Genomic DNA, 20,348 nt, shown 5'->3' on the forward strand with positions numbered 1-20,348 from the left:
CCCTTTTTCGGTTTTGCATTTTTATTTTTCACTCCCCACCGTTAAAAATCTGTAACTTTTTTATTTTTCCATTTCAAGCGCTGTGTGAGGGTTTGTTTTCTGCATAACATATTGCACTTCATATTGGCGGCATTTAATATTCTATGGCGTGTACTGGGAAGCGGGAAAAAAATTCCAAATTCAGTGAAATTAGTGAAGAAACGCATCTGTAACATATTGTTGTGGGCTTTGTTTTTACAGCTATTACTGTGCACCTCAAATGACATGTCTCCATTATTCTTTGTGTTCTGCCCTCAGAAAATATAGCTGCTTAGGTTTCCGTCTGCAGTGTATGGCTAGTGACAGCACCATCTACTGTTGGTTTAGTGCATTTACTTGCTTGTAGTTTTCAATGCATTGGGAAATGTCCTGAGCAATTGTGGGTATTTCTTGTTACTGTAGTCTGTAATAACAGCAGCCATCTTTCCTCATGTCTGACAGTGTGAGGAGCCACTTCCATTACTTGTTTTGTACCTCAGGTTCATTACAAACAGCCTGTTCCAGCATAGTTGGTGAGCACATTATCCATGTAAATACTGACATGCTTTGTATGCTTTAGTATGAGTGATGTATTACCTCATGTTATTGTGAATGACAGATATCGTATTCCATGTACCATACCATTTGATGTATTCTGAATACCACTGTTATTCATCCTATAGTTTCACCTTTTCCTGTCTACCATCAATAAAGAGAAGATTTCTACAGTCTTTTCTTAAGAGGACAGGGAGGTTTAACTACATGTCAGATTACACACCGTGCTAACATGTAAGAGGACAGCATACTTTGGTTCGGTACGATCATGAGGATACTAAATGTATACAGGTTTTATTGTATTTTAATACATTTAGAAAAATTACCCCCCCCCCCCCTTTTTTTCCTAGAACTGATATAAAAATGACAGGCCTGAGAATCTAATATAGACTCCTGGCTGTCATAGTGATCAATCAGGAGGATAAGCCCCAGAGCAGTGGTCCACTGTCCTTACTCGGCTCCATCTACCAGCCCAGTCTGAAGCTATTACCAGGCTGTGAGAAACCTTTCTGCAGACCCGCCATCTCCCACCAGCTTTCCAGCATGCTGAATCTACTGCTGATTTTGAGCGTTGCCTGCCGTTTGAAGTGGAATAAAAAACTGTAAGTTGTTTTTCACAATGTGCCTATGTGAGATCCCTACTGGGAGCATTAAGGGTGAATACAACTGAAGCAGATTTACTTTAACACATCATTAACCCCTTAAAATGACACCTCTTCTCTATTCATACAATCACGAGGACACCAAATGTATATAGGTTTTATTATGCTTTAATAAATTCAAAGGATGAAAACCTCTTGTTCTAAAATATTTTCTTCATTTTGCCCTATTCTGAAACAAATAGCTTTTTGATACTTTCGCATGACCTTTAGGAAATGTCACTTTTTGCTGGATGTGATGACGTTTACAATGCTACCATTTTGGGATCACTTTTTATTACATTTTTTATGTGTTACAAAATGGAAAAGTTGGAGCTTCGAACAATTGGGCGCTATTTTCCATTCTGCTGGGAACTGTTTTTATATATTTATAGATCAGGACTTTTGGGACGTGGCGATACCTAACATGTTTATGATTTTATTTGTTTATATATTTTTATATCAGTTCAAGGTAAAGAGAAGTGATTTTATATTTTTTTACTACTTTTTAGACCTCCAAGGGTACTTTAACCCTTAGGGTTGTGATCATTCCTACCATACACAGTTTACAGCATATTGATTATTTGCTATGGATCTATAACATTATAGATCCTTCCAAATGAATGGTCCTGGAGTCACAAACAGACCAGGCTGCCATGGGAACAAATTTTTGCTTCCCGATAGCAACATTCCATCCGAAGATGGTGGTGACCACGTGCTGCAGGCATTTACCTACCGATTAACACCTGTGATCTGTGCTGGTGAAGTCAGTGGTGGGTGTTGGCTGCCCACAAGCCCTCTTCATACATCCTGGTGCTGAGGTGGCAGGTGTGTGTTACGTAGGACTGCGTGTCTGGCGAGTGCTGATGTGGCATGAGGTTTATGTTACGTAGGACTGCGTGTCTGGCGGGTGCTGAGGTGGCATGAGGTTTATGTTACCCAGGACTGCGTGTCTGGCAGGTGCTGAGGTGGCAGGCGTGTGTTACGTAGGACTGCGTGTCTGGCGGGTGCTGAGGTGGCAGGTGTGTGTTACGTAGGACTGCGTGTCTGGCGAGTGCTGATGTGGCATGAGGTTTATGTTACGTAGGACTGCGTGTCTGGCGGGTGATGAGGTGGCATGAGGTATATGTTACGTGGGACTGCGTGTCTGGCGGGTGCTGAGATGGCATGTGTGTGTTACGTAGGACTGCGTGTCTGGCGGGTGCTGAGGTGGCAGGTGTGTGTTACGTGGGACTGCATGTCTGGTTCTGAGGTGGCATGAGGTATAGGTTGTGGGACTGCGTGTCTGGCGAGTGCTGAGGTGGCAGGTGTGTGTTACGTGGGACTGCATGTCTGGTGCTGAGGTGGCATGAGGTATATGTTACATGGGACTGAGTGTCTTGCGAGTTCTGAGGTGGCAGGTGTATGTTACGTGGGACTGCATGTCTGGTGCTGAGGTGGCATGAGGTATATGTTACGTGGGAATGCGTGTCTGGCGGGTGCTGAGGTGGCATTAGGTATATGTTATGTGGGACTGCGTGTCTGGCAGGTGCTGAGGTTGCAGGTGTATGTTACGTGGGAATGCATGTCTGGTGCTGAGGTGGCATTAGGTATATGTTACGTGGGACTGCGTGTCTGGCGGGTGCTGAGGTGGCAGGTGTATGTTACATGGGACTGCATGTCTGGTGCTGAGGTGGCATGAGGTATAGGTTATGTGGGACTGCGTGTCTGGCGGGTGCTGAGGTGGCATTAGGTATATGTTACGTGGGACTGCGTGTCTGGCGGGTGCTGAGGTTGCAGGTGTATGTTACATGGGACTGCATGTCTGGTGCTGAGGTGGCATGAGGTATAGGTTATGTGGGACTGCGTGTCTGGCAGGTGCTGAGGTGGCATTAGGTATATGTTACGTGGGACTGCGTGTCTGGCGGGTGCTGAGGTGGCATGAGGTATATGTTACGTGGGACTGCGTGTCTGGTGCTGAGGTGGTATGAGGTATAGGTTATGTGGGACTGCGTGTCTGGTGCTGAGGTGGCAGGTGTATGTGAAACAGGACTGCATAAACAGTAAAAACACATAAAAATTGACAAAGACACAAATTCAATTAATAAAAGAAACCTAAAAAAACGCCTCCCCCCAACACAGACACCAAAAAAAATAAACCAAAATTTCTTTTTAAAAAAAACATTTTACAAAGCAACTATCATGGATTTGCAGTGTCAGCTGCAGTCTGGCCACTGGAGCTCGGCAGCGGCTGCCACAGTCTGGTCACATGGGGAGGGGGATACATTGTGCGTTAGCCGCAGTCTGGACGTTTGGTGTCAGCGGCGTTAGCCACAGTGTGGTGGTGGGAGGTCTCGGCGGCCGCAGTGTGGTGGTGGGAGGTCTCGGCGGCCACAGTGTGGTGGTGGGAGGTTTCAGCGGCCGCAGTGTGGTGGTGGGAGGTTTCGGCGGCCGCAGTGCGGTGGTGGGAGGTTTCGGCGGCCGCAGTGTGATGGTGGGAGGTCTCGGCGGGCTGCAGTGTGGTGGTGGGAGGTTTCAGCGGGCCGCAGTGTGGTGGTGGGAGGTTTTGGCGGGCCACAGTCTGGTCACATGGGGAGGGAGTTACATTGTGCGTTAGCCGCAGTCTGTACGTTTGGTGTCAGCGGCGTTAGCCACAGTGTGGTGGTGGGAGGTCTCGGCGGCCGCAGTGTGGTGGTGGGAGGTCTCGGCGGCCACAGTGTGGTGGTGGGAGGTTTCAGCGGGCCGCAGTGTGGTGGTGGGAGGTTTCGGCGGCCGCAGTGTGGTGGTGGGAGGTTTCGGTGGCCGCAGTGTGGTGGTGGGACGTTTCGGCGGGCCACAGTCGGGTGGTGGGAGTTTTTCGGCGACTGTGGTTGGGGGGTTGGTGGCGTTGGCTCCAGTCTGGGCAATGCATGATGTAACATCACTATAACTGCCTCAATTTGCTATTTAAACACAGAAGATACTGACACATGATTTTCTTCCCGGCTAAAAATACTCCTCAAAAATAGTAAGAGGAGTATTATTACCCTTCTAGAAATATGTTAGTGCGACCTCTGGACCCATCCCATCTTCTTTGGTCTATACTCCCTGTATCTATTACCAAGGCAAAACGCTCTCTGATGGGCTTTCTTTTGATAGCAACGAGGTCACTGATTCTGAGGCTATGAAAATCCACCCGTATCCCCAGAATGTCTGCATGGTTTGCAATAATTTTATCTCTATAGTTGATGGAAGAATTGTTCGCGGAGGTCAACAGTTCTGGCATGCAATATGTCTTGACTGGGGAGCCATGGATGGAGTTTATGTGCATAGTTTATTTCCTCCCCACCCTGTACACTGTTTCTATCCAAACTTATTTGGTTCTGCAAGCATAAAACTGTTGTGCACAAGCACATGTAATAAGGTATACATTTATAGATGGTGCCCCTGCGGTTTTGTACTTTTTACACAATTAACTCTCATTTCTTATAGTCTGATGTGAACAGACTCTTTACCGCACATCTGCATTGTTATTAAGTCGTGCTTAAAAAAGGGGGGCATAGTAGGTTAAAAATAAATCATTATTTTCTCATGATTAATATAAGGGACATTGTGATTTCACAGAGGGATATTGTAAGGTCACAATTGTACATTGTGATGTTTTAATGGCATTGTGGTATCATAAAGGAGCATTGTGATGTCACAGTCAGAACTGTCATGTTGAAGTGGGGCATTGTTATGTCAAACCGAGGGAACTGGATGTTAAAAACTGTTGAACCTCGTGCCATCACACGAGGCAGTCCCTTGAAGACTTTTTTAAAGTTATAAAAAAAATTACAAAATAGTGCAATTCCTTCGGGTTTTCCGACTTGTTCCCTTCCCCTAGTTAAATGTGGACAGAAGCCAAATCAAATGTTCTCCTTTGCCAACCCCTCTCTTCCTCTGCCCCATAAATAGTAAATGCTAATTAATGTAGACATAGCAACATCCTTTGTCTTTTCCCCTGTGTTGTATCTCATGTCTTGGAAATGATTGCTTAGGACTATGTAAAAATTATACTTCAAAGCCTCCCCTGTCATAATTCATAGATTTTAACTACTTGTGATACTTCCGGGTTGTCAAGCACCATCAAAATAAGTGCTTATCAGTTTCATCATGGTGTTCATTGTGGTTAGATTGGTAAATTCATGCTGGAAAATTTACTAAGCATATTTTCTCCTCAGGAGATCCCTTGGAGAAGATATGACTTAGTTAGGAAATAAATGCTGATACTAGGAAGTACAATTTGTCCAGCAAATATCAAGCCCTCATAAGACTCTGTAAACTGAAAAATTAAAACATTAGACAAATATTAGAGAGTATCACTGTGACCCAAACAATAAAGAGGATGTATCAGGCAAGAGAAGACTAGATATACTGTAGAAGAAGCAACTGACTGCTCCCTACCTTGCCAATAGCTGATATGTATTTAAGATGTCTTTCCTCGTAAACACTTGGATCTTGGCATTCCCAGACGCTGTCACAAACTCTGAATCCATCTTTTATTTGCTGCCCTTTCGAATCCACTAACAGTTCATAATCTGTGAAAAATATCATCAAAGTTGTCATAAATTATGGATCTTGAGCCAGAACTTAATAAAAATTATACATAGCTCTCTTCTCCTTACCAGATGCAATGAGATTATTCAGCTCACGGATGACACAGCGAAGGGGTAGTCTCAGGGCTGGGTTATACGACATGCACTGTTGCTCTAAACTTGCCAACTCTATCCAGTGTGGAGCTGGAAGTTGCATCTGTTCTTTATAGAACTGCATTTTCTGATTAAACAAGTGTTATACAGGTTATAAAGAAGTTCAGTTTCAAATATTTAGTTTCTTAGAACCAGCAGCAGAACATTACATGTAAACTATGTGGTAGATTTATCAAAAGTTTCTAAAAGTAACAGGTCATAGTTACGGATGCATATTCTATTGCTAAAAGGTAGAAGAATTTTCGGCACACACAATGGGTTTTTCTTTGCTTAATTAATTTTATTTGTAGTGAAAAAAATTCATAGATCAGCCTTCACCATGAAGTAGTTTTGTATCATAACATCTTTTTTCAAAACATGAGTAGATCAATAATTAGTACGACGTTTCGGTCATCTCGACCTTTGTCAAGTATGATCTTAGTCTGAAAGATTAATAATAAACAGGAAATTAGGAAGGGTCGTTGCATAGTTCTATATATGATATACATAATCTTATCTATAGTTTATACAAAGGATATATATAATGTTATTCACGCTAAATGCATGGCAAATATCATAGAGAAAGTACAAAACAATAAACATAAGTTTAAATTTATCTGGATGAACTAACATTTTTATGCACAAAATTGGAAGTCACATAATTGTAATTCATAGAAAGAGAAAAAAAAGGAAAAATTCCTTCCAGACAAATATATCGAAAAGAATTCAGATAAAGTGGTTGTTAGAAATAATTGGAGCTGGGTGGAAGCTATGCGTGTCAGAGTGAAGGGGAATATCAGGTTATAGGGAGGTAGATGAAAGTAGCAAAAGCATCACATTAGTAAAAGTACAATTTGACATAGGCAGCATGTAGGGGTCAAGAGAAATCTGTTATAAAAGACTTACTTTGTAGTGGAGGTATACAGAGTTGAGGTGAGGCAGAAGCACTAGTTGCATGTGGGCACGTTATTTATATACTGACTTGGCGTCGTCCAAAGTCAGATGCGCATGACCGGAAGGGAGACAGGTTGCTATGGAGAAAGGGAATACTAATTGTGGCGCATCAAATAGGCGCAGCTGCGCATGATCGAAAGATTAGTGTCGCAATGTGTCAGGGAGGCGCAAGAAGAGAAACACTATGTGTGGCGCCTCGTGTAAATATTACTGCGCATGTTTAAGAAGTTATAGTATGAGAGTCGTGACAAAATTAGAGGCACTTTAAATCGTAAATGATCTAGATTACAGAAAGATCAACATATAGTCTTAAACATAGCAACAAATTTCGATAAAAATCGCAGATTAATGGATATATATAAGAAGATTGATATTCTACCATCCGGATTGAAGTAGTGGGGAAGAAACTTATTTCAATATTTCTATTTTTTCTGAAAAGAGAAAAGTATATTATTTAGACACATATCATATACAGATTCTAGAAGTATACATTTTATGTAAATGTCCGATCATAGGCTCGATTCAAGCCTAATGGCTCAATGGTTTGCAATGTATGAATCCAATATGATTCTCTGTGCCGTAGAAGTTTTGTTCTATTGCCCCCTCTTCTTGGTAACTCCACTGTCTCAATTACTTGAAATCTTAGTTGTGAAGGATGATGTTGATGGAGGTTAAAATGTGCTGGAACCGGAAGTAGATTTTGATTCGTTCTTATGGTAGATTTATGTTTGCTCACTCGATCCTTAATGGGGGGGGGTGGTCTCTCCTACGTAGAGTAGGCCGCACGGGCATTTTAGTAAATATATTACGTAGCGTGAATTACATGTGAAGTAATCAGAAATGGCGTATTGTTGTCCCGTTCTAGGATGACTGAAGAATTCTCCGCGGATTACTGAGGAGCACTGACTACAATTTAAACACGGGAATGTTCCTTTCTTTGGGGAGGAAAAAAATGTTTGTCTGGTTTTCTTAGAAAAGCTGCCTATGTCGGCTTTTACTAATTTGTCTCGTAAATTTTTTGTTCTTTTATGACATATCATGGGTGGTCTTTGAAATTCTGGTATCTATGGGTAAGCTTTTTTCAGCAGGGGCCAATGTTGCTTGATGATTCTGGATATTAAAGGAGAAGTTTGATGGAAATGATGTACAAATGGTATTCGTTTTGTTGTTTCACTTTTCCGTGAAGATGTGGAAGTTGTGTGTGAAATAAGTTTGTCGCAAGATTCTTGTAACAGTTTTGGAGGATAGCCTCGTTTCTGGAATTTAGTGGTCATTTCAGCAAGTCTTAGGGTTTTTTTCTCAGGGTTACTCACAATTCTATTTACACGATTATATTGTGAAAAGGGAAGAGATTTTTTCGTTTGAATCGAGTGAGAACTATTGTAATGTAGCAATGTATTTCGATCCGTTGGTTTGACGTAAAGATCAACTGAGATGTGTCCTTGCGAATCCAGTAATATTAGGGTATCCAGAAAATTCATTTTTACAGTGTCAAAATGTAAAGTAAATTGAAGTTCCGGTGTGATAGAGTTCAAATATTGATGGAAGGCCTGGAGGGAGTCTAGTGAGCCTCCCCATACGCAGAACACGTCGTCGATATAGCGGCGCCAGTATCTTGAATTTTGTTGAAAAAGAATATTTGGATATATGAAGTCATTTTCAAAGAAAGCCATGTAAGTGTTCGCGTAGGGGGGGGCTACATTCGACCCCATCGCCGTCCCTTGGATCTGTAAGAAAAATTGGTCTCCAAACAAAAAGAAATTATTATGTAAAATTGTATGAAGAAATTCCAGAATCAGTTCTTTTGTATGTCCCGTAAATTGGTTCAGTTCTAATAGACGTCTGACAGCATCGATCCCCTTGTCGTGAGTAATGGAAGTATAAAGACTGCACACGTCCCATGTGACCAAAATGGATGGTAGCGGTAATGGTGATAATGTCTTGATAGTGTCAAGAAAATGAGTTGTATCCAATAGAAAGGATGGTGTTTTCTTCACCATAGGAGTAAGAATCTTCTCCAAGTAGATAGAAAGAGGAGCAAGTATGGATTCAGTTGAGGCCACAATAGGTCTCCCTGGGGGTTTATCCAACCTCTTATGGATTTTAGGGAGAGCATAAAAAACCGGAGTTATAGGGTAATGGTTGACTAAAAATTGTGCAGTCTTATTATCAATGATATTAAAAGATAAATACTTGGAAATCAGATCATGAATTAACTTAGCTATACGGGGGGTGGGATCCTTATTGAGTTTTTTGTATGTTGAAGTGTCATTTAGCTGTGACAAAATTTCCTTTACATAATCACTTTTATCCATTATTACGATGGCTCCCCCTTTATCCGCTGGTTTTATAATTAAATTTTCATTCTGTTGTAAGGAGGTTAGAGCTTGGCGTTCTAGAGGGGAGAGGTTAGAATGATATTTAAGTTTCTTTCTCTTAGTATCAGTGATTATCTTTTGGATGTCATTATTGACCAACGTAACATAAGTCTCAACAGGATGATAGTGAGATGGAGGATTAAATGTACTTTTGTTATATAGTCCTAGCTTATCAATCGTAATACTTGAACTAGGTACAGGGGGTGTCTCTGCCATATGGCTGTCTGTGAAATGTGTCTTTAATCGAATAGATCTAAAAAATCTATGTAAATCCTCTTCAAGATCAAATGTATTCAGAGGTACCGTGGGACAAAAGCTTAGGCCCTTACTGAGAACTGTCATTTCAATTGGAGTCAACGTTACTGAAGAAATATTTACAACTTGATCCCACTCACCTGTGACCGGGTCTGTGATCGTGGGGGAGGTTGTGGTTGCTGTTTTCTTCCGTCCCCTCCTTGTTGGTCGCTTGTATCCTGTTGTGTTTCTGGGTCTGTGCGAAAAGAAGTTTGGCGTCGGTGTGCTAAAAAACGAGGTTGTCGGTAGTCTGAGGAGCGGTCACTTGAAGATGATGATCGTCTTTGTCTCTGTTGTCTGCGACGAAAATTTTGAAAATTAGGATCTTGCCATTTGTAAACACGTTTGTGTTGATAGTCTTCAGTATCTCTGAGGAATTTAGATCGTTTTGTTGCCTCAGTTTCAGAGCGGAATTCGGCTATGGTTTTGTCGACTTTATCTTTTAATTTATTCCATTCTTCTGATGGTAAAGCAGAACTAAGTTGTTGTTCAATTGTTTTCAATAGATTGGAAGATTCCGCAATCTTATTTTGGAGTGTTTCAATGGTTAGAAGGATGATATCAAATGAACATTTGTTTAAGATGTTTTCAAATTTTGGCCCCTGCTGAAAAAAGCTTACCCACAGATACCAGAATTTCAAAGACCACCCATGATATGTCATAAAAGAACAAAAAATTTACGAGACAAATTAGTAAAAGCCGACATAGGCAGCTTTTCTAAGAAAAGCAGACAAACATTTTTTTCCTCCCCAAAGAAAGGAACATTCCCGTGTTTAAATTGTAGTCAGTGCTCCTCAGTAATCCGCAGAGAATTCTTCAGTCATCCTAGAACGGGACAACAATACGCCATTTCTGATTACTTCACATGTAATTCACGCTACGTAATATATTTACTAAAATGCCCGTGCGGCCTACTCTACGTAGGAGAGACCACCACCCCCATTAAGGATCGAGTGAGCAAACATAAATCTACCATAAGAACGAATCAAAATCTACTTCCGGTTCCAGCACATTTTAACCTCCATCAACATCATCCTTCACAACTAAGATTTCAAGTAATTGAGACAGTGGAGTTACCAAGAAGAGGGGGCAATAGAACAAAACTTCTACGGCACAGAGAATCATATTGGATTCATACATTGCAAACCATTGAGCCATTAGGCTTGAATCGAGCCTATGATCGGACATTTACATAAAATGTATACTTCTAGAATCTGTATATGATATGTGTCTAAATAATATACTTTTCTCTTTTCAGAAAAAATAGAAATATTGAAATAAGTTTCTTCCCCACTACTTCAATCCGGATGGTAGAATATCAATCTTCTTATATATATCCATTAATCTGCGATTTTTATCGAAATTTGTTGCTATGTTTAAGACTATATGTTGATCTTTCTGTAATCTAGATCATTTACGATTTAAAGTGCCTCTAATTTTGTCACGACTCTCACACTATAACTTCTTAAACATGCGCAGTAATATTTACACGAGGCGCCACACATAGTGTTTCTCTTCTTGCACCTCCCTGACACATTGCGACACTAATCTTTCGATCATGCGCAGCTGCGCCTATTTGATGCGCCACAATTAGTATTCCCTTTCTCCATAGCAACCTGTCTCCCTTCCGGTCATGCGCATCTGACTTTGGACGACGCCAAGTCAGTATATAAATAACGTGCCCACATGCAACTAGTGCTTCTGCCTCACCTCAACTCTGTATACCTCCACTACAAAGTAAGTCTTTTATAACAGATTTCTCTTGACCCCTACATGCTGCCTATGTCAAATTGTACTTTTACTAATGTGATGCTTTTGCTACTTTCATCTACCTCCCTATAACCTGATATTCCCCTTCACTCTGACACGCATAGCTTCCACCCAGCTCCAATTATTTCTAACAACCACTTTATCTGAATTCTTTTCGATATATTTGTCTGGAAGGAATTTTTCCTTTTTTTTCTCTTTCTATGAATTACAATTATGTGACTTCCAATTTTGTGCATAAAAATGTTAGTTCATCCAGATAAATTTAAACTTATGTTTATTGTTTTGTACTTTCTCTATGATATTTGCCATGCATTTAGCGTGAATAACATTATATATATCCTTTGTATAAACTATAGATAAGATTATGTATATCATATATAGAACTATGCAACGACCCTTCCTAATTTCCTGTTTATTATTAATCTTTCAGACTAAGATCATACTTGACAAAGGTCGAGATGACCGAAACGTCGTACTAATTATTGATCTACTCATGTTTTGAAAAAAGATGTTATGATACAAAACTACTTCATGGTGAAGGCTGATCTATGAATTTTTTTCACTACAAATAAAATTAATTAAGCAAAGAAAAACCCATTGTGTGTGCCGAAAATTCTTCTACCTTATATGAAGTGGACCGGGAATCCCAATTTTCTTGAGCACCACATATTCCAGTAGAGTGCGGTACCTCTGCTACTATTAGCATATTCTATTGCTGTCATTATCATTTCATTATTATTCTTATTCATATATCTGTTGATCTAGTATTTCTGTTTTGCCTTTTTTATCTTTTCCATGTTTTTTAACTTGCCATTTCCGTTAACTTGCCATTTTGTTTCTTTATCTCTTGTTTAATCGTCATATGTTTTTTTTAGTTTTTTTGGTTGTTTTACTTTCTTATTCGGGGCCTTTACTTTTCAATATACTGTTTTCCCTTTCATCATTCCAAATAAGGATTAGTAATTAGCTGAAAGGCGTCAGCAGGACTCTTACGTTTTCACAGGAAATAATCAAGGATAAGGAGCAGAAAGCATGAATGATGCGCTTGAGCCATTGCCATTGTAGCGTGCACTGTCTTGGTAGAGTGACAGTCCTTGCTAAAGCCCATTTGGCTGTCAAGAAAGGAAATACTGAAGTCCATCAGCATCTTAGCCAGAATATTCATCATGAAAGCCTTCCACTGGGGACATCTGATTTAGGAGGGAATAGAGGTCATAAAATGTTGTTGTATTCTGTAAATTAGCCATAAGGGCCAGGGGATTTATTATTGTGTTGAGAAGCTAAAGTAAGGAAGACATTTTCCTCTTGCATGGGGCCAGATAGTAAGGTATGTTTCTTCAGTTTGGAGAAGTATGGGTGGGGTTCAGAGATGCATGAGTAATAATGAGTAAAGACACCATGTATGTCATGAATTGCTATAAATATGCAAGTAGCAGATTTTAAGGGTAGTGTAGTTAGCACAAAATGCTCTCATCAGGCTTGAAGTATTATCACTTTGGTCCAGTAGTGGTTTTTACCAAAGACAGGATGTGTACGTTTGCTTTCCTTTTGAGCCAAAAAAGTATACTTACCGGATTGCAAGGTGTTGCAATCCGGTAAGAAATAAGGGAGATAATTTCCTTCCCAAAGAGATTCCTGCTGAGAATGCAACTTTGGGGTAAAAAACTGATATACCCCATTTTTTACAAAATATTTACATGTTCCTAGAAATATTTATTCATTTCTAGTTCATTTATTGGTCTGTTGACCGCAGTACTTGGAATCTTTAACAGTGACAAATCACATGGTGTTATAATTACTTCTCTTTATTTCACTGGTTTGAGAATTTGTAAACTGAGGTCTACAATTGCATTTGTTTTTTTCATAGCTAAATATGTACATTTCTAAATTGCTGTCTGTAACACAACGCCACAGCATTTTTCAACTGCAGTGAGAAAAAGGTTTTTTTTGGTATTCCCATTGTTTCTTTTACTACAGAAAGAATAACTGGGTCTGAACATCCAGAGTGCCTTTAACTGCTGTAAGAAGGTTTTTTTTGGTATTCACGTTGTTTCTTTTACTGAAGAGAGAATAACTGGGTCCAAACACACTGAGTGCCTTTAACCTCAATGACATAAACAGCATTTCATTTTTTTAATATTATTTATTTATTACATTCTTATGCTATGTTATTATTTTAAGTACCGTATATACTTGTGTATAAGCCGAGTTTTTCAGCACAATAAATGTGCTGAAAAACGTCCCCTCGGCTTATACACGAGTCAATACAGCAGTCAGTCAATAAAAATTACTTTAAAAAAAAACTTATATACTCACCCTCCGGTGGCCCCGATGCGCAGCGCCGCTCCCCCGGTGTCCGCGCAGCTCGTCTTCAGGCTTCTGTACCCGTCTTCTTTCTTCTGCTCGGCGCCGCCATTGTATTTCTCCCGGGTGGCACCTAGCATGACGTCAGCAGCGGCGCGTCATACTAGGCGCCGGCCCAGGAGAGAGCAATGGCGGCGCCCAGCAGAAGAAGGAAGACGGGCACAGAAGCCTGAAGACGAGCCGCGCGGACATCTGGGGAGCAGCGCTGCGCATCGAGGCCACCGGAGGGTGAGTATATAAGTTTTTTTTTTAATGCTGGGGTGGCTGTATACTACACGGGGCAGGCTGTATACTACTGGGGGCAGGCTGGGCTGGGCTGTATACTACAATGGGAAGGCTGGGGTGCTGTATACTACTGGGGCAAGCTATATACTACTGGGGGCAAGCTGTATACTACTGGGAGCAGGCTATATACTACTGGGGGCAAGCTGTATACTACTGGGGGCAGGCTGAGGTGACTGTATACTACTGAGGACTGGCTGTATACTACTGGGGGCAAGCTGTATACTATATGGGGCTGGCTGTATACTACATGGGGCTGGCTGTATACTACATGGGGCTGGCTGTATACTACATGGGGCTGGCTGTAGACTACTGGGGGCAGGCTGGCTGTATACTATTGGGGGCAGGCTGTATACTACTGGGGGTAGGGTGTATACTACTGGGGGCAAGCTGGGCTGGGCTGTATACTACTGGGGGCTAGCTGGGCTGGGCTGTATACTACTAGGGGCAAGATGGGCTGGCTGTATACTACTGGGGGCAAGATGGGCTGGGCTGTATACTACTGGGGGCAGGCTGTATACTATAGGGGGCTGGTTGGCTATATACTGGTGGGGTCTGTGACCAATGCATTTCCCACCCTCGGCTTATACTCGAGTCAATAGGTTTTCCCAGTTTTGGTGGTAAAATTAGGGGCCTCAGCTTGTACTCGGGTCGGCTTATACTCGAGTATATACGGTACTTTTCCTAACCCATTTTTGGCAGGGCAATCTCCATGTTACTACCCCCATTTAGCAGCCTGTACCCCTTACAACCCCAATTTTACAGTAATTTTTGGGTGTTAAAATTTTGGTCCCTTTTATTAGAAATCTCTATATCATCTATGCTATAAATGTAAAGACACATAAGTCAGTAGCACATGAAAAACACGGAAATGCAAAAGATAAAAATGCAGGATATGGATTATATATACAACCGCAACTTTATAACTCTCTCTTACCTTTTCAGGTTCCTCTGCACTGAGGGGTACAATACCATCATTAAAGATTTCCCACATTGTGACCCCAAAACTCCAACAGTCAGACTCAAGAGCCAAATTCCCTGCATCTGACACACATTCAGGAGCCACCCATGGGATTCTCTCTATGAGCACTGAAAAGAAAAATCAGTTTATGGTCATCATGTTATTATATTTCATTCACATGATGCTGAATATTCTGTAGTTGGTGTCCAGTCCTATTAATACCAAAGTCTTCTGAAGCCAAACAATTCTCCTAAAACAAACTTACAAACCTGCTTTTGTGCTCACTGCACAAGCAGAGTAAGCAGGGGGAGGGTGACACAGTGTAACCGTCTGTAAAGCCAGATCACAGAGGGCAAATGGTAGCTAATTAGTAAGTTTTCCTCATTCAAGTTTGATATTGATTTGTAGATTTCCTCTAACCTTTTGTCAGCTAGACCCCTGAGGAAGCCAGACAGCTGACGATACGTGTGGAGTTTCGGTGGAGCCTCTCCCCATATCTTTTAAGCTTGCCATAGTGGTCTATATATACAATCATATTGTATGTTGACCAACATTTGGGCATTTATTTCTGTCATTTGAGATGAAGTAGCCTGTGGGCATGTCTACTGTATCATCTACTTCTGCTTAGTATGTATGCATTTTAATATGTTTATTGGCTATAAATAATACAATTCATTTGAATTATATTGATCGCATTCTAGTATGCATTGTTAACTACTTTCCCTGATGTTGTGGAGGAGGCATTTAAATCCCAACGGCACCTATGTCCCATCATCTTGAATTGGATCGCCCCCTGTGAAGTCTTACATAGACCCAAGGCTGTGTGATTTTAGCTCATGTGGGATTTGCACATTGTAATAGATGATGTGTAAAATCCCTAAATACAACCATACTGTAGTATAGCAGTATATGGTAGGGTCAGTCAGACAACGTAGGGCTAAAATACCCTAGGGCAGTGGTGGCGAACCTATGGCACGGGTGCCAGAGGTGGCACTCAGAGCCCTCTCTATGAGCACCCTTGCCATCACCCAAGGGCAGTGTTCGTCAGACAGGACTTAAGGCCTCTTGCAGCCCAGGACCCTAGAAGGAAGCTACAATGATAATCCAAACTTTTTCTCCTTCTTTCTACTGTATTGGCGTCCTCAGATGCCTATACAATTCCAACCTGCGAAAGAGCAGGGAGTAATAAGTTACTGCTTAAATTGTCGCCTTGGCACTTTGCGAAAAATACATGGGTTTTGGTTGTAGTTTGGGCACTCGGTGTCTAAAAGGTTTGCCATCACTGCCCTAGGGGGTCTGAAAAATAGTGAAATTAAAAAGAGAAAAACCTAAAAAATTTAATCACCCCCTTTCTGTAGAACTGATATTAATATAAATAAACATTAAAAATCATAAACATGTTATGTATCACTGCTTCCCAAATTGTCCGATCTATAAAAATATAGTAACAGTTTTTCCTGGCGTTTAACCCCGTAATGGAAAATAGAGCCCAAATTTGAAAATGTCACTTTTTTGCCATGAAAAATATAAAAAATTCTATTAAAAATGATCAAAAGTCCATACAGTCCTTAAAGCGGACCTGTCACTCCAAAAAAGGCCCCACCAAATGTGCCCCCCATAACCCTCTCCCTGGCCCCTTTCTCCCCAGCAATTCTTTTTTAAATTTATGGTCGGAAAGGTGGTTTAAACAGATGCGACCTCTTACAAAATAAGAGGTCGGATCCTCATATCTAGTGGGCTGCAGTCGGCGTTATTTATAAGGGGGCCGGCCGACACTCCCCCAGCATGCCCCCTGTCAGCCAGGTCAGCTAGGACCTATAGGAGAAGCCGACAGCATTGCATGTACTGCAATAATCATTCTCACTGGAGGTGAAGTGGGTGGAGACTAATATCTGTCAGTCTATGCCCTCAGGCTGAGACCAGTTAGCTAGCCTAAAGATCCCATAATGCCTTGTGATCTCTCTCAAAGTAATTTAGCATTAAATCCATTTAGTTTCCTACAAGTAAATCCACTGAACAATTCACAGTGCACATACAGGATGTATATGGTGACTAGCCTGCCAGCTTCCATTACATGGAGGAGCAGGGAACAAGTTATAAGTGAAATAAATCATAAGTAAACCAGTTATATGCAGTCTATGCCTGGGAGCACTATGGGTTAATAGCTTATCAGCGCAACACTGATACTGCCGATGACAAGGTGGGGGAAGTGAGCAGCATGAGAAGCAGAGACAGACAAAGAAAGTTCTGTATAATCACAGACTGGGATGGAGGGAATGATAGGGAATACAGAAATCTTGTACCTCGCTATTCTGTGAAGGAGACATCTGCATGCACACATGCAGCTCTGCTACATTCAATGTCACATGACCTCCTCCTCTGTGAGCAGGCAGCAGCAGCTCCTTCCCCTCCCATGACTGACCATGAAGTGTAAAAAAACATTCATAGGGCTTATCAGTACATGGAGAGGAGGCAGCCATTGCAGCTCTGAGGGGGATAGCAAAGAAATTACAGGATACAGGTAACAAGGGGTTAAGAAACTTTATTTATGTTAAGTGTCCTGACTCCCCTTGAATGGTTGATTTGCAGAAGCCATACAAGGACAAATATAAAAATGTAGATAATTGGAAAAAACGACTTTGGTTGTCCAAGAGGTATAAGAGAAACCTAATTATAGTTTATTAGTTAGTACCTAGCAGTGAGTTTAAAAAATCCTCCACACTAAACAAAATGGGTAAAAATGAACCCCCGGCTAGGTCATTATAAAAACCAGAATAGTAAATTTACTGTCTATAATGAGAGTTCGTGTAACCCTTTTAAAGGAAATCTACCACCAAAGTCAAGCAAGAAAAAGCAAGGACATTACAAGCAGCAAATCTCAGTCTAGTAGAATCTTCTGAAGCCAAATGAAGGTATAGATAAACCTTGCGCCATGATAATCCAAGCACATTGTCAGCACAAAACATCTCATAGCACAGAGGAATCAGGAAGTGTCTGCTCAGCTATTGCCTGCCCACACTCTGGAATGTTACACTAACCAGACCAGAGAGTGATAGGTGCAAAAACAGCAATAAAACTGACTACAATTGCAAAGGAAGGGGTTAGAATGACCTTTACTGTCTGAACATCACTAGGGGATTCAAGTTTAAGAGATTTTTTTCATGGGAAAACCCTTTAAGAGAAAAATAATACAATCATGTGCTTTAAACTATACTTTCTTATTGTCCACAGTCATGCAACAAGCATGAAACAGCTGGCAATATCTGAAGTAAGCTAAAAACTTAGCTTTATATTTCCTTTTCAACTCTGTAAACATGCAAATTTGCTTATCAATAACTACCTGTGGTTTAACTACCTGTTTAATCCCATTGTTAACTTGAAAAGAGTTTTCAGGGATTATAATAAATTCTGGAAAATAGTGATTAATAAATAGGAGTATACTCAAAAATACTATCAATCATGAAAAATCATTTTTAACAAGACCCCCCATTTGTGAGCTAATTCCCATACAACCCATTTCTTATATATTCCTGAAGTTTCCCACTTTCTATCAGTGCAAACATAAATTCTTGCCATCTTCTCGTTACTATAGCTAATTAATTTTTATAAAACATGCGATTCTCTCCTATTCTTTCCTAACCACTAAAATTGTAGTAATTATGCATAAATATCCTGTATGGGGTATCTTTTTGAACCAAATCCCTTTATATACTGACAGAAGAGTCGATTTTTTCCATTTTATCGTAAACGCTGAAACGAACCTAAAATTTTCAATAACCTGCATAATACCCAGGACTTCACTTTATTTCTAAACTGTCAAAATAATACCATCCACATACAGGAAGATCCTACACCCCTTTCCCCAGAACCCCCCAACCATGAATCCACTCAAGCTCAATGAAGACTGCAAAGAGCAGAGGGAGAGGGGAACTGCCTGGTGGGTATTTCTAGTCAAACCTAAGGGTTCAAAGGAGACTCATTGACACTAATCCCTGCTACTATAGACGCATACACTGTCTGAACACATTTTATTTCTCCAAAACTTTCCAAAGCTACCACCAATCCATCCTGTCAAATACCTTTACAGCATCAAATGACAGGATGGAGCGGTCAGCACCCTCTTACAACTTTTTCAATGTCAGTAAATTTGCAAATGCAAATTAAAGTAAGTGCCATGTGTAGTGATGTAATCCCTATGTGTTTCACACGTCGTGTGAAGCTCTCATCAGGGGAATATAGTTATGTAGTGGACTATGCAGCCTTGATGCTAAGTATGGCTGCAAAACCTCAACATCAAGGGGTAAAAATGAATCAAAAACAAACAGTGGCCCGTAAAATACAAGTTTTACTAGTATGGTGGCTAGATGTATTCGCATGGGCCATGAATCCCTACGCGTATGAAACGCGTAGGGATTACATATTAGGGACTAACAGGGTCTGTAAGGGACAGTACTGGGACCGTCCTTGTCAGGGCGGGAGCAACATTGCGGGGTCAGGATACAAACCGATCGTAAAGCTTAATAGGTCCTGTACCTCTGGATTAGTACCACTCGACCAGGAGACGGCGCATCGAAGACTGGTGTTTCCTATTATTCCTTACTGTCAGGATTAATTTTGGTCCGTGGTTTTGAGATGATGCACCATGTCATATGCTATACAGGAATGCACTAAGGCACGGTGAGGTATTACTGGGGACCGTGTCAGACAAGACTTATTGGAGGTCTGAACGAGCTCCCTTTCTGATGTCTTTTTGCTGACTAGATGGTTGATGTACATATTATTGTGGTTCACTGTGAACTTATTTTATCATTAATTATTAAAAGTTACGTTTTACTTATGGTACTAGTACATTCTGATGGATTTCTTACCGATTTTTGGATGTAATTTTCTTGACTTGAAAAGTGAGTAAGCCAACTAGGCAACTTTTTTCTGTCTTGTTCGGATTTAGAATTTCCCAGACTTCCACTACATTTACCAAGGAATGATTAAACTCCCAAAATTCAAATATAAGTGTAATAGACCTGTCCAGCTTGCACTAGCTGTCAGACTGGGTAAGTGGTGGCAAACACATCCTGCAAGTCCCTGCAGGAGATAAAACGCCCTGACATGGGCAAATCCGCTATCATGAACCTAATTAATGGACCCTGAGTGACCCTACAATGTGACAGGGACTGACTTACTTCATCTGGCAGCTTCTAGATTGTGGTAGGTAACAGTAATTTGGATTTAGACCAGTGCTCACACTGGTACACAGAAAACCAACACAAAAATGAGACAGGAAGGTGGGGTCACACTGAGAGATACACGACACTAAGGGACAAACAACAGATACAGACAGTCAAGCAGAGTCATACGGAACTGGGTCAAAACCAGTGGCAAAATGAGATCGTATAGCAATAGAATGGTCAGTAGGCAAAGCAGAAATCAAATACACAGGATAGCAGAT

General features: G+C 41.0%; 1 protein-coding gene across 3 annotated transcripts in view; it reads right to left on the reverse strand.

Annotated features, from left to right (window-relative positions):
* Window positions 1-20,348, reverse strand: part of JAK3 (Janus kinase 3) — a 156,343-nt gene that overhangs the window by 41,140 nt on the left and 94,855 nt on the right. For all 3 annotated transcript variants that reach the window (XM_072156843.1, XM_072156833.1, XM_072156824.1), the window contains exons 16-18: window positions 14,879-15,030; window positions 5,837-5,987; window positions 5,616-5,749 (exon numbers count right to left, since the gene is read on the reverse strand). In XM_072156843.1, coding sequence (XP_072012944.1) covers window positions 5,616-5,749; window positions 5,837-5,987; window positions 14,879-15,030 — 437 coding nt within the window. The remainder of the gene's footprint in view (window positions 1-5,615; window positions 5,750-5,836; window positions 5,988-14,878; window positions 15,031-20,348) is intronic.

This window comes from Engystomops pustulosus, chromosome 1 (assembly GCF_040894005.1).
Source record: "Engystomops pustulosus chromosome 1, aEngPut4.maternal, whole genome shotgun sequence".
In the NCBI taxonomy this organism is placed as follows: domain Eukaryota; kingdom Metazoa; phylum Chordata; class Amphibia; order Anura; family Leptodactylidae; genus Engystomops; species Engystomops pustulosus.